At 39.6% G+C, this 14,528-nt stretch overlaps 1 protein-coding gene across 3 annotated transcripts in view; it reads left to right on the plus strand.

Annotated features, from left to right (window-relative positions):
• The window catches only part of LOC111581369 (hexokinase-1), a 30,410-nt gene extending 16,892 nt beyond the window's left edge, over positions 1–13,518 (plus strand). For 2 of the 3 annotated variants that reach the window (XM_035956942.2, XM_035956941.2), the window contains 10 exons: positions 1,378–1,682; positions 3,915–4,063; positions 4,363–4,482; positions 4,702–4,797; positions 6,335–6,346; positions 7,463–7,562; positions 9,332–9,515; positions 9,727–9,882; positions 11,085–11,318; positions 12,322–13,518. In XM_035956942.2, coding sequence (XP_035812835.1) covers positions 1,378–1,682; positions 3,915–4,063; positions 4,363–4,482; positions 4,702–4,797; positions 6,335–6,346; positions 7,463–7,562; positions 9,332–9,515; positions 9,727–9,882; positions 11,085–11,318; positions 12,322–12,472 — 1,507 coding nt within the window. In that variant the 3' untranslated portion in view covers positions 12,473–13,518. The remainder of the gene's footprint in view (positions 1–1,377; positions 1,683–3,914; positions 4,064–4,362; positions 4,483–4,701; positions 4,798–6,334; positions 6,347–7,462; positions 7,563–9,331; positions 9,516–9,726; positions 9,883–11,084; positions 11,319–12,321) is intronic. The other variant, XM_035956944.2, reaches the window with a different exon arrangement.
• The last annotated feature ends 1,010 nt before the right edge of the window (positions 13,519–14,528 follow it).

Consider the following 14,528-nt stretch of genomic DNA (forward strand, 5'->3'; position numbering starts at 1 on the left):
AGAATAACTGCAAACTACAAACTGTCCTCTGAGGAATACAGAGGATGTACAGCAGACATTCCTTTGAATGGTTTCAGACTCCCATAAATCAGTCTTGAATGAAAACTCCCACATAAATCGTAATCCTTAATGATGTTTTGATTTGATTGTGGTTTCTTTCAATGAAATGTTTTTCAGTAAAGGAATAGGTGAATGCATGATAATTCTGCATTAACAATTACGTAGTTAATTTTATCATGATAGTGTGATCTTACGTTAGCTGACATGTTTCTGTTGTCTAAATTTTACGATTCTGACCAAGCCGTAATCAAAAACACAGCAAAACAAGAAAAGCACTCTGAGCACAGTACTGTGCCAAGGCTGTTCATTCCCCCACATATGGCTTTGTCAGAAATGCAGCATTTGTTTATTAGTTATTGATGATCAGAAATCACGGCACTATACAATGGGACCATTTAATATAGATGTACCCACAAACAAAATGACCTTGCGTTGAGCACCAGTGTGTGTTATGCATGTGTACGTTGAGTATGGATACCGACTTGCGTGACCTAAATATGTAGCGGGCGGCAGGAATTGATGGGACTCAGAAACTCCCCCACACTTTAATCAATTGTTCCTTTTAGCATTTCTGACGCATAAGTCCCAATAAGTCTGCAGCGGTGGATTTGTAGCAGGATCGCAATCATGACTTCATCAGCAGACAGCTGACGTAGTGTTCACTTGTCATAGTTACAGTGACGCTGTCCCACTATCTCACAATGATACAGAAATCTTTAACGAATCTGTGGATCCAGACTACAAGCTGCATCACTACCAAAATCTAATCACTTGGTCCTTGTGTCATTTCTGACCTTCCCTGAAAATTTCATCCAAATCTGTTAATCATTATTGAGTAATGTTGCTGACACACAGACAGACAGACAGACAGACAGACAGACAGACAGACAGACAGACAGACAGACAGACAGACAGACAGACAGACAGACAGACAGACAGACGATCGTCGCATAACTCCGCTGCATGAATTGATGGAGTAATTAATGTTTGATCCAAACCATTTTGCATCATCTTTACAGATAAGTTTCAACATGAGTTTGGTAATTACAGTGTTGCTGTCGATTATATTTAACTTTACCATGTCGTGACACAATATCAAAAGTATCCAGATTGATATTGAACTCAGTAGTCATGACATGAGTAATTATTTGCTGGAGTTTACGTTAAAGATAAAGATTGATTAATGCTGCCATAGTGACAGTAGCAGTGGGGAAAGGAGATGCTGTTACCGTCATTCCTGTATGTTTACACAGGGACATTTTGGATACTGCTATACAGACACCTCATTCATGAGAATATCTTCTGCTCTCTGAACAGATATGCTCGCCGTCTGCACAAAACGGTACGTCGCTTGGTCCCAGACTCAGATGTCCGCTTCCTGCTGTCTGAAAGTGGGAGTGCGAAAGGCGCAGCCATGGTGACAGCAGTGGCGTACCGTTTAACAGAACAAGCACGCCAGATTCAGCAGACTTTGGCAGAATTCCGGCTGAGCAAAACTCAGCTGTTAGAAGTGAAGAAACGGATGAGGGTGGAAATTGAGAGAGGCTTGAAGAAGAGCAGCCACCAGGAAGCTACAGTCAAAATGTTGCCTACCTTTGTTCGGACTACACCAGATGGAACAGGTGACTTAAAAGAAAATTACACAGAGAGGAGTAGAGTTTGTTTCCTCTTTTAAACATTTATTTTTCTGTTTAACCCTTAGATGCATGACCGATTGGACCCTACACTCTTCCATAAGTGGGTCAAAAACGACCTGTATAAGAATCAATGTGTTTTTATGCCATTTTTGTCATTTTGGGTGAGAATAATAATTTGTATTATTGTTTCTTTTATATTTTTGTCCACACAAGAACGATTTCATATTTAAAATATGTTTATTTTTAACTTTATAGCAGATTTTGAACATTTTGATTATTGAAAAAGAAGAATATTGCACAGAACAGCAATAGAAGAATGTCAACATCCATTTTGCTGACATTTTTCCACTCTTTTCCTCCAAGTTTGTGCATCACCTCTTGTATGATATTATCAGTGATAAAGAGCTTGGGGTAATAATACAAATATTACAATTTCTTTAAATATATAAAAGCCAACTTAAAAATTTAAATGGAATGATTTCAAAAACATGTTTTTTTGAGGAATAGCTGGAATATGAAATGATAAAAAACTTTATTACAAAGATATTGCAAGAAAACAACCTCACTGGGTCATTTTTGACCCACTGATGCATCTAAGGGTTAACCGTATAGTGTGGTGTATAGTGAAAGCAGAGTTGCAAGATGCAGTACATGAATTATAGCAGTGTGTTGGCCCACCTGAAACACAGACCATCCCTGTGTCAGAGAGAATTATCTCATTTTTATCAAATATATATTTTATCAAATAAGTCCATCCATCCATCCATCATCTACTGCTTGATCCTTATTAAGGTTGTATGGGAGACTGGAGTCTATCCCAGCTGACCTAAGGTGAAGGCAGGGGACACCCTGGACAGGTCAACAGTCTATCACAGGACTAAATATAGACACAAACAATCACACTCACATTCTCACCTATGGACAATTTAGTTAACCTGAGCATGGTTTTGGACTGTGGGAGGAAGCCAGAGTACTCAGAGAAAACCCACGCATGCACAGAGGGAAGATGAAAACTCTATACAGAAAGATGCTGGGACACAAACCGGGGATCATCTAGCTGCAAGACAACAGTGTCATAACTTAGTAAGTGTTCTAAATTTATCATGAAACTGGATGAATTATTATGCAATTTGTCAGTCATACCCACGACAAATAGATTGATCAACGGCTTCGTGGTAATTATTCAAAATGACTCGTGCTGGCTGACACCAAAAACACTGGCAAACTGCCATTTCCATTCACATTTTTAATTTCCATTTAGTTTCGTCAGTCACAGCAGGGTGGGAAGATGGGATGAAAAACTCACTGCACGAGCACCCTAACCCTAGTAACCCTACAGTTCGGGTTAGAGTGCTTGTACAGTGAGTTTTTCATCTTGTGTTGCCACCCTGCTGTGACTGACAGAGGAAACTAAGGACCTTCAGCAGTCAAACAGCCAGCTGAAGTTAGTTTCATAACCACCCATCCATTTTCTATACACCACTTTATCCCCTATAAGTTAGTTTGCAGTCAGTTATTTTATGAGATGGACTTGTTGACTCAGTCGACAAACTTTGATCAGTGATGAATTTCTTGAATCACTAAAAATGCGGTGGTTGATTTATTGTAATTGGAGACACCATTGCAGGTTAGAAATGTTGCTTGGTTGACATAACGTCCGTGTCTGAGACGGCAGTACACAGGTGATTCAACGCAAAATCTCCAACTTTTAAGCACAGTCAGTGGTGGTTAAGCGTAATCAAAAGACTGTGTGGAACTTAAATACAGCTACGAGTTCCTACTGTAGTTGGAGGCAGAGTTAGTTTACTTGGCATTTTTCCAAAATCTTTTTTGCATTACCAGATGTAGCAAGCCATCATGAATCGGGTTCTCCTGCATTACATTAAAAAAAATCTGCAAGCATATTCCACCCTTGTCACTTTGAACTGTCACCACTCATCTATCATGACTAATGGCTGTGAGCAGGAGCAGATTAACGTCACAGAAGACATGCGTCGACAATTATATAAAAATTTCCTCGACAAGGGGTGCCTGATAGCATTTTGTCTTTGATTTTCTGTATGCAGAAGCAAATCTAAAGCTAGCAAGGAAACTTCCATTTTTAAGCTCATTTATTCAAGCATCTGGGAGTAACATTTCTTCTAAAAGAGAATCAGTACAGTAGAGGAGACAGATTAAATTCTACCGCCTCTCAAGCTAACAAGGCCTTTCTTACAGAAAACGGAGATTTCCTTGCTCTGGACCTCGGAGGAACGAACTTCCGTGTACTTCTGGTTAAGATTCGCAGTGGGAAGAGGCGAACAGTGGAGATGCATAACAAAATCTACGCCATTCCTATAGAAGTCATGCAGGGTACAGGAGAAGAGGTAATGATCCGTCTTTTGTAAATTATTCTCATTCCTTTCCAACAGACGTCCTTTTTCCTTAGTAACATATTGTACTTTTCCTGTTATATTGACGTAGATATATTCCTATTTTTACTCAACATCTTCAGCCACAATAAAGAACATTTTACGGATGCAGCTGTACAAATCCAAACCTATGTAGTTTTTTGGTTGCTCTGGTGACGAGGAACATTTTTGTCTTACCATGGAGAGAAAAGTATCAGCCAACCTAAACTATCTCCCAAGCATACAAAGGCTAAAAGCATGTTGTTTCTTTCCAGCTTTTTGACCACATTGTACACTGCATCTCTGATTTCCTGGACTACATGGGAATGAAAAGTGCTCGACTGCCACTGGGTTTCACCTTCTCTTTCCCCTGCCATCAGACCAGCCTGGATGCAGTATGTACTACACCAGTTATTTCTAAAACATGTATGTGGCTGAACACAAGAAACCGTACTGCTGATGTGAAGAAAAAAATGCAAAAACAATGTCTGCATCCACATTTTTCCTTCATGGACAGTGCTTTAATGAATGCCATTCTAGTTGGCAAAAGTGTGGCTATATCTAAATGCACTATTTTTTTTTGAGATTTTCATTTAGTGTTGTGTACTCTGCAGGGTATCCTCGTAACCTGGACCAAAGGTTTCAAGGCCACAGACTGTGAGGGTGAAGATGTAGTGGAGCTTCTTCGGGAAGCAATCAAGAGGAAAGAGGTAATCACAGCTAAAGTTATTTCTTATTTTGCATGTTTGTGCCAATCAAATCTCAGTGTTGATGCCACTATGTCTCTTCATCGAACATCCATCATCTATACACCGCTTAATCCTCATTAGGGCCACGGGGGGCTGGAGTCTTTCCTAGCTGACTTAGGGTGAAGGCAGGGGACACCTGGACATATCGCCAGTCTATCACAGGGCTACATATAGAGACAAACAATCATACCCACATTCACACCTACGGACAATTTAGAGTTACCAGTTAACCTCAGCATGTTTTTGGACTGTGGGAGGAAGCCAGAGAACCTGGAGAAAACCCATGCATGTACAGGGAGAACATACAAACATGCTGAAAGATCTTGGAAAGGAGGGGACGCAAACCGTAGATCTTCTAGCTGCAAGACGACAGTGCTAATCACCAAGCCATTTATAGCCCAAGCAAGAAAATAGCAACATAAATATAATAATATATAAATTATGAGAAATTTAGTGGAAGTGTAGTGGAAAATATTTACAGTAATTACAGTGGGTAACCAGTTACTCTAGATTCACCACACTGAAGCAACATTCAGAGGAATGAGGAGACATGGCAAATTTAGTTTACCACATCATAAGGAACTTTATTCACTAATTTTATGTTTAAATGTATTTATTTTCTGTCTAAAGACAATGAAAAACTATGTAGGTTTCTAGTTGGTAGCTGCTGACAAGCTGCAAGCTGGTGTTTGCAGACTGCACAAAGGACTGACACGTCATTCCATGGGCAAATGGAAATGCTTCTGTTGACTATGAATATAAATGTGTATGTACGTTGGCAGTGTCATGGTTCAGATTGTACAATTACATCCACTGAGAAATGTAGTTAAGCTGCTGTACTTTTAGTGATACTGCTGCCCAGCACTGGTTGTAAAGAACTTAAAGACTTCATATTTTTGGACCAGTGGCCCTTGTATAATTTGGGCATAGTTTCTACATGTTTTAGTTTAGATTGTTGTCTCCTGTTGCTTTAAAAGTTCTCCTATTATCCTGTCATTTCTGATTGACACACTTCTCCAGTAGCAGATACATGCTGCTAACTGGTGAGTTCAGCCTTTAAAGTTTTAAGATGCAAAATAAATGATTTCAGTCCGTTAGCATGAAATATAGTAGATTGTCTACTCACTGTATATTCCTATGTTACAGAAGTACTTTTATTTTTCTATTATTTTATATTTTGCTCCTTTAAGCACTACAGCACAACAAAAGGAAAGAATGTGGAGAAGTAAACTAACACTGCACTTAGTAAAACACCAAAATGCTTGTCATAAGTAAAGAACATCACACAATATAAATGTATTTATCAACCACATCGCATGAACACGAGTGCTAGCATCCATAAACACAGTTAATCCCACTGTGAAGATTACGGGAGTCATACATAATAGGGAAGGCCAACCACTCTCCTTAACCAAAGACATTTTTATGATTATTGCCTGACAAATCATATTCACATGTTGCATCTTTTGGGTTTCATATATTGATTTCACTCTTTTAGATGGAGAACCCAGTAAGTATTAACTGAACGTAATCTGATAGCTGAACAGGTAAAGCAGTGCAGGACTGAAGTTCGGTGTGATTATTGTTGCAATAGCATGTAATAACACATGGAAGACCTGCAGCAATGACAAGGATGGTTCTGTGTTTTATGCGCTTGGCAGTGCTCCTGAACTTTGCCGCTCTCTGACACAACTTGTGTGTTTCATTTTTGTAGTCTGTCTAGGAATGTGAGTGAACTGCATTGTGCTCAGTGTGGTGTTTGTGAGGCTGTCAGTCCTGATATTATTTTGCACTCATTTGGCACCATATGATAGAAACGTGGACTTAACATTGCTTTTTTAAAGAGTGAACAGCTGGAGAATACCACAGGGTGTCCCCAAAGTCTGGACACCTCGAAAATCTCATTAACTGTATAGTTTTTTGCCTCCACAGACTAAATATGGCTTTGTCGAAAGAAGAAAGAGTTGAACTGGTACTTTTCAGTGGACGTGAAGGATGGACAGAGCAAAAGATAGCAGATGAATTTAATGCATGTCATCCAAGGATGATTCCACTTGGCTTTTCCACAGTGGCGAAGGTGGTTAAAAAGTTTAAAGAAACGGGCAGTGTCATGGACAAACCCTGTTCTGGACGAACAAACGTATCAGCTGAAACTAAAGGCTTGATCAACCCTAACCCGAACCCTATCTTTTGATATGTCCATCCTTCACATCCACTGAGAAGTACCAGTTCAACTCTTTCTTCTTTCGACAAAGCCATATTTAATCTGTGGAGGCAAAAAAATTATAATTAATAAGATTTCCTATGTGTCCAGACTTCAGGGACACCCTGTATTATGTATTAACATCTCTGAAAAGGATTTAACTTTGGCAACAGTAATTATCTGTTATTTTGTACCCTGTAGAGAAAGCAAAAACTATATACCTAACACTTTAAACCTAAAGGTAAGGTCCAGTAATGTGATAATTGAAATTAAAAATACAGTGAATAAACACTAGATTTATTCTGTGCATTACCTTACTGCGTTGTAACACAATGCATGATTATTGAACTGTAACATGTGCATATATGTAATTTCATTGTTCTCTGGCTTGTGACAAGCATTCTTTTTGTTGTTTGTTTGTAGGAGTTTGAGTTAGATGTGGTTGCCATAGTTAACGACACAGTGGGGACGATGATGACTTGTGCATATGAGGAACCCACATGTGAGGTGGGACTAATTGCAGGTGAGTCAAACACCTTTTGTTTTAAAAACTTCTTTCCTAAAAGCATTTAATTCCTAAGTTTATTTTGAAATTTGAGTACACTACCAGTAAAAACTTTGGACACACCTATGTTTTTCTTTAATTCCATGACTATTTACATTGTAGATTCTCATTGAAGGCATCAAAACTATGAATGAATACATATGGAATTATGTAGGAAACAAAAAAGTGTGAAATAAGTCAAAACATGTTTTAGATTTTAGATTCTTCAACATAGCCACCCTTTGCTTTGATTACTGCTTTGCACATTCTTACCATTCTCTGCATGAGCTTCATGAAGTAGTCACCTGAAATGGTTTTCCAACAGTCTTGAAGGAGTTCCCAGAGATGCTGAGCACTTGTTGGTCCTTTTTCCTTCACTCTGTGGTCCATCTCATCCCAAACCATCTGGATTGGGTTTAGGTCAGGTGACTGTGGAGGCCAGGTCATCTGACCTAAGCAGCACTCCATCACTCTCCTTCTTGGTCAGATAGTCCTTCCACAGCCTGGAGGTGTGTTTGGGGTCATTGTCCTGTTGAAAAATAAATGATGGTCCAACTAAACGCAAACCGGATGGGATGGCATGTCACTGCAGGATGCTGTGGTAGCCATGCTGGTTCAGTGTTCCTTCAGTTTTAAATAAATCCCCAACAGTGTCACCAGCAAAGCACCCCCACACCATCATACCTCCTCCTCCATGCTTCATGGTGGGAACCATGCATGTAGAGACCATCCATTCACCTTTTCTGCGTCGCACAAAGACATGGTAGGTGGAACCAAAGATCTGAAATTTGGACTCATCAGACCAAAGCACAGATTTCCACTGGTCTAATGTCTATTCCTTGTGTTTCTTGGTCCAAACAAATCACTTCTGCTTGTTGCTTTTCCTTAGTAGTGGTTTCTTAGCAGCTATTTGACCATAAAGGCCTGATTGGTTCAGTCTCCTCTGAACAGTTGATGTAGAGATGTGTCTGCTGCTAGAACTCTGTGTGGCATTTATCTGGACTCTAATCTGAGGTGCTGTTAACTTGCCATTTCTGAGGCTGGTGACTCAGATGAACTTATCCTCAGCAGCAGAGGAGACTCTTGGTCTTCCTTTCCTGAGGCAGTTTCATTGTAGCGCTTGATGGTTTTTGCGACTGCACTTGGAGAGACATTCAAAGTTTTTGCAATTTTCCAGACTGACGAACCTTCAGTTCTTAAAGTAATGATGAACTGTTGTTTCTCTTTACTTAGCTGATTGGTTCTTGCCATAATATGGATTCTAACAGTTGTCAAATAGGGCTTTCAGCTGTGTACCAACCTGACTTCTGCACAACACAACTGATGGTCCCAACCCCATTAAGAAGGCAAGAAATTCCACAAATGAACCTTGTCAAAGCACACCTGTGAGGTGAAAACCATTTCAGATGACTACCTTATGAAGCTCATGGAGAGAATGCCAAGAGTGTGTAAAGCAGTAATCAAAGCAAAGGGTGGCTGCTTTGAAGAATCTAAAATATAAAACATTGTTATTTCACAATTGTTTGTTTGCTGCATAATACCATATATCTTGCTTCATAGTTTTGATGTTTTTAGTATGTATCTACTCTTTTCATATTGTACACAAAAACCAAAAGAAAAGACTTTGGTCTAGTCTGTAGTCTATAGTTAGACGGTTTATCTGAGAATGTTTATAGCCAGAAAGCCTTTAAAATGAGATATCACTCAGTTGTTGGGGATATAATTACTGTGACTGTGTGTCCTCTCAGGGACGGGCAGTAATGCCTGTTACATGGAAGAGATGAAGAACGTGGAGATTGTGGAGGGAAATGAGGGCCGCATGTGTGTCAATATGGAGTGGGGGGCATTTGGAGACAATGGCTGTCTGGATGACATCAGGACCACGTACGACCAGGCAGTGGATGAAAACTCACTCAATGAAGGCAAACAAAGGTCAAGAGGCTTCCAGTATCAAACTGTACCTTAGTAATGTCATGTGATGGTGTTCTACTGTCCATTTAACACATTGCTGTTTCATATCATTACAAGAATCAATAGCCCTTAGTCTCCCAGCTCAGTAAAATCATCCAAAATGATAATATCTTTCTTGCTGTGTTGTCATCTCACTACTTACTGAAGCTGACTTCTTTCTCATGTATGTCAGATATGAGAAGATGTGCAGTGGAATGTACCTCGGTGAGATTGTCAGGCAGATCTTGATCGATCTCACCAAGCGTGGCTTCCTCTTCCGGGGCCAAATCTCAGAGACGCTCAAGACCAGGGGCATCTTTGAGACAAAGTTCCTGTCGCAGATAGAGAGGTGAGTGAATAACTTTATACATAGTACTGATGGTGATTCACTAGTCGGCGAGTGTGTGTTTTCTCTACCGATTCTAAGCATGACAAAACCTAAAAAGCACACAGTAGTTTATGCTTTTAATGTTAAACCACTGGCAAACTGCACTAATCTTCACCGTCACACAGGGAGAGAGCATGTAGGAAAAAAAAATTTTCTGCATGCATACAGTGACAGTACCATCATTGTCTGGGTAATGGATTCTAAGAGATGCTTATTATGGAAATTGCAGGAAATTTGCTAACTAAAGCACGATAGTCAAGACAGAAAAATGGATTTATCACAACAGGAAATTACAACATGTAACTGAAGCATCAACACTGGAATATGCCAAATATCACAGATTCAGACAAAAAGTATTCCAGTGTCCACACAACCAGATTAGCACCTAAGTGACCACAGTTAAATGTTTAAGATTCAAGATTCAAAACCTTTATTTGTCACAAACACAATTATACACAGTGTAATGAACAGTGAAATGCAGTTTAAGTCAGTTTAGTAAAATTTACATATCCTGTAAATGGCTTTAACCAATTTACAAATCATTTAGCTCGTTTCTTCTGCCTCCCACTTTTTACCGATTTCTATGTAGTTTAGAAAAGTATATGATACACAGACTTAGTATAAGGTCTGTAATCCATCGCAGGCAAAACAAGGTAATTTTTCACAATATTATTGTGTGGTAACACGGACAAGGCTATTAAATAATCTGCCTTTACACTTACATAATTGTACAACCACGTCATACATATTAAATTTAATTTCATGTGAAGGACAATCAAGTATACCAAACAGTATATTTTCATGCTATAGTGAAATAAATGAAAACCAGCGGCCACCTGGAGATAGTGAATTAAAAATGCAATAAACTAAACCACCACAAGGTCTGCAGTTATATCAGTTTTTGTACTGTTTGTGTGCACAACATTAGTATAACGTAGAGAATAACCGCATGTAAAAGTGGCTTTGTTCACTGAAAAGTAGCATCTAGTGGGACAACACACCTAGGAGTGGGAGGAGAAGGGGGATGCAGTGTGACAACTTGAGTTTATACACTGTTTAAGCCTACCTTAGCCTCTAGGAACAGCTGTGAGGTATCTGGTGACTCTCCTGCTGTTGGCTGACCTCTGACTTGCTCCCCCTCCCCGAACCCTGTCGCTCCACAGCGATCGTTTGGCACTGTTACAGGTCAGGGCGATACTGCAACAGCTGGGGCTCGACAGCACCTGTGATGACAGTATTATCGTCAAGGAGGTGTGTGGCACGGTGTCCCGCCGCGCGGCTCAGATCTGCGGAGCCGGAATGGCTGCTGTGGTGGACAAGATCCGTGAGAACAGAGGACTGGACCACCTGGACGTCACCGTGGGCGTGGACGGCACACTTTACAAGCTGCACCCACAGTAAGACCCAGGATAAGAACGTACACTACCGTTCAACAGTTAGGGGTCACTTAGAAATGTCCTTATCTTTGAAAGAAAAGCAGTTTTTTTCAATGAAGATACCATTACATTAATCATAAGTACAATCTAGACACAATGTTAATGTGGTAAATGACTATTCTAGCTGGAAACACCTGATTTAATTGAATCTAATTAATTTAATAGAATATCTACATAGGGGTACAGAGGAACATTTCCAGCAACCATCACTCTTGTGTTCTAATGCTACATTTTGTTAGCTAATGGTGTTGAAAGGCTAATTGATGATTAGAAAACCCTTGTGCAATTATGTTAGTGTGAGTTTTCAAAACATGAAATTGTCTGGCTGACCCCGAACTTTTGAACAGTAGTGTAATAGCGGAATTTATCATTTCATATGGAAAAGAAACTTAGGCTCTGCAATGGGTCATGCCCTTTTCCCAAAAGAATCTAAAGGCTAAAAAATAAATTGCATTGTAAATCAAGGGGCTGCTAAGGAACTGTCTCATTAAGATTACTAAGAAAACTAGACAAATGCAAAGCAAAATCCAGAGGATCTCATTTAACTCGAGTCCATCTTCAGTTAGCCAGATAACTTTATAATCCTTCATGAGACAGGACCTATGGACCTGAGGTTAATGAGAGGTCATCACAGAAAGCTAAACAGTTGACTTTTCCAGAAACAGAGGCCATGGATTGGGTAAAAATAGGTCTTGAATCCTTTTGTGCTCTGTGTCCTCTCTGTTAATCTGGTTTTGTTTGGATTTTGTTTACTTCTGGTGGAGGATGAGGGGACATTAAAAACTATTGCTGGGGACCGTAAAACCTTGAGACTTGAGACTTGCTTTACCCCTACTGCTTATCCTAGTGGTAAAGCTTGATTGAAATCTATATGTGTTGCCTCTACTGGAAAGCATCTTTAATTTCTTCAAGTTCATCAGGGACTGACTCCTAACTGTAGTCTCCTGTGGCTCTCTTCCCTTAGCTTCTCCCGGATCTTCCAGCAGACAGTGAAGGAACTAGCCCCCAAATGTGACGTCACCTTCCTGCTCTCTGAGGATGGCAGTGGTAAGGGGGCTGCCCTGATCACTGCTGTGGGCTGCCGCCAGAGGGAGTTGGATGCCCAGCAACACTGAGGAGTTCTGTCCCGTTTGTCTCACTACCTGCTGCTCCACCGTGACCTTCACCCACCGCACAGCCCAAATCCATCTCCCCTTGGCAGCCGTGACTCCACCTCTGCCCACCCAGTCCATCTACAGCCACAGGGACATGAAACTGAATATCTAAATATTTATTTATATTGCACCAGAGGGTTTATTATTTTCATGTTTGTACATTTTCCTCAATAGCTTGTCAATAATCTGAGAAATCTAAACTCCGTAGGTGTGCAATATTTGTGTATTGCTAATTTTATTTTTATATGGAGGCAAATATATAATTGTATTTATATAGCTAAGGCCACTTTGAATCCCAGAGGTTATTAGGATTTTTCACCATAGAAACAAGTTAAATGCCTGCACTTTTTATATGAGTTACAACAGCAGCATTTCAATGTAACTTCCAAGTGAAGGACGTCCTTCTCACTGAATGATGTTTTTACAGGCTCCACTGGTTCTGAAAACCTGTTCCAAAAAGGGCTTGCTGCATAGGGTTGAATGCAAGAGTCACGGCTGTTAAAATCATCCACATTTTACGTGCACCACGCTCACACACTGTGCTAGGCTACTAACCCCCTTTTTGTGTATCTGTCAGTGTAACTCGCATATTCAAATATCCCTGCAGTGTCATCCCATTTATTCCTCGAGAGCGGACAAGGTAGAAAAAGCCCCAGCGGAAGTGTTAGCGTATCTTATTGCTATTTGTGAACTACTATACTTTTGGTGTTGTGATGAATCTACTCAATGTATGTGCAAAGAAATAAATGTTTATTGGGCCCCAAGAAACGAGTGGACACTGCGAGCGCTTTTGTGTGTACTTGTGGCTGGGTGTCGATGCGTCTTAACTGTAATGACCTGTAGCTTTCAATGTCCAAAGCTCTGTGGAGACTGCATGCCTTACATTAAGACAGGATAGTACTGCATCGTTTCATTTCTTTTTTTTTTTTTTTTTTACATCAGTATAGATTTGTGATTGACACAGTAACAAGTGAATTCATTAAATTATATTTTGTTGTGGCATAAAACCTGTCTCTTTCTTAAACTATAAGCAGTGACGGTGGTATGTGTAATCTTGCAATACCGGACGCAGGACTTGATAATGAGCAGAAAATGTGAAGCAAGCACCTGGTAAAAGGAAGAGAGAAAATAGGTTCTGTAGTTGAGATATCGTCATTATGCTGTCCTCACCATTATTAGTGTTACCTATGCAGGGAGCTGGATTTGTTTTAAGGTGGGGATATACACTACCATTCAAAAGTTTGGGGTCACCCAGACAATTTCATGTTTTCTATGAAAACTCACACTTTTATTCATGTGCTAACATAATTGCACAAGGGTTTTCTAATCATCAATTAGCCTTTCAACACCATTAGCTAACACAATGTAGCATTAGAACACAGGAGTGATGGTTGCTGGAAATGTTCCTCTGTACCACTAAGTAGATATTCCATTAAAAATCAGATGTTTCCAGCTGGAATAGTCATTTATCACATAGTATACGTGAATTAAAGTTTCTCTATATTAGTTCAAGTTTTTCTATATTAATTATTATACTAGAAAGGATGAAAGCAAAAGGACACCAGAGAATGACATATATTGACAACATCAAAGATTGAACAAATACACTGAATACCAACACTGTACTACAATGAAAAATGACCCTTCACTTTTACAAGTTTTCTGCTACATATTAATCAATAATAGGTAATAAACCATTAAAGGCTGGATTGGCTCAGCTTACACATCAGTGGTACTATTTTTATTCCATGTTTTATTTGTTGTTTGCTAACCCTACTCTAATCACAGTAACAGGATTGTTAATCCATGCTAATGTTAGCTTTTTCTCAGGAGTAGAAGCTAGATATTTAGCTGTTACTGCTGACCAAGAGGACAAACTGACTGATGGAAAAAAGTAAAAGAATTAGTCTGATCCTGATAATATGAGGCAGAGTGAGACATTCACGGCTGACAATGTTATGAAAATATCAAAAACAGAAGAGAGGACATAGCTTTGCTCTATCCATTCTTTTGGAAA

Source organism: Amphiprion ocellaris, chromosome 4 (assembly GCF_022539595.1).
Source record: "Amphiprion ocellaris isolate individual 3 ecotype Okinawa chromosome 4, ASM2253959v1, whole genome shotgun sequence".
In the NCBI taxonomy this organism is placed as follows: Eukaryota; Metazoa; Chordata; class Actinopteri; family Pomacentridae; genus Amphiprion; species Amphiprion ocellaris.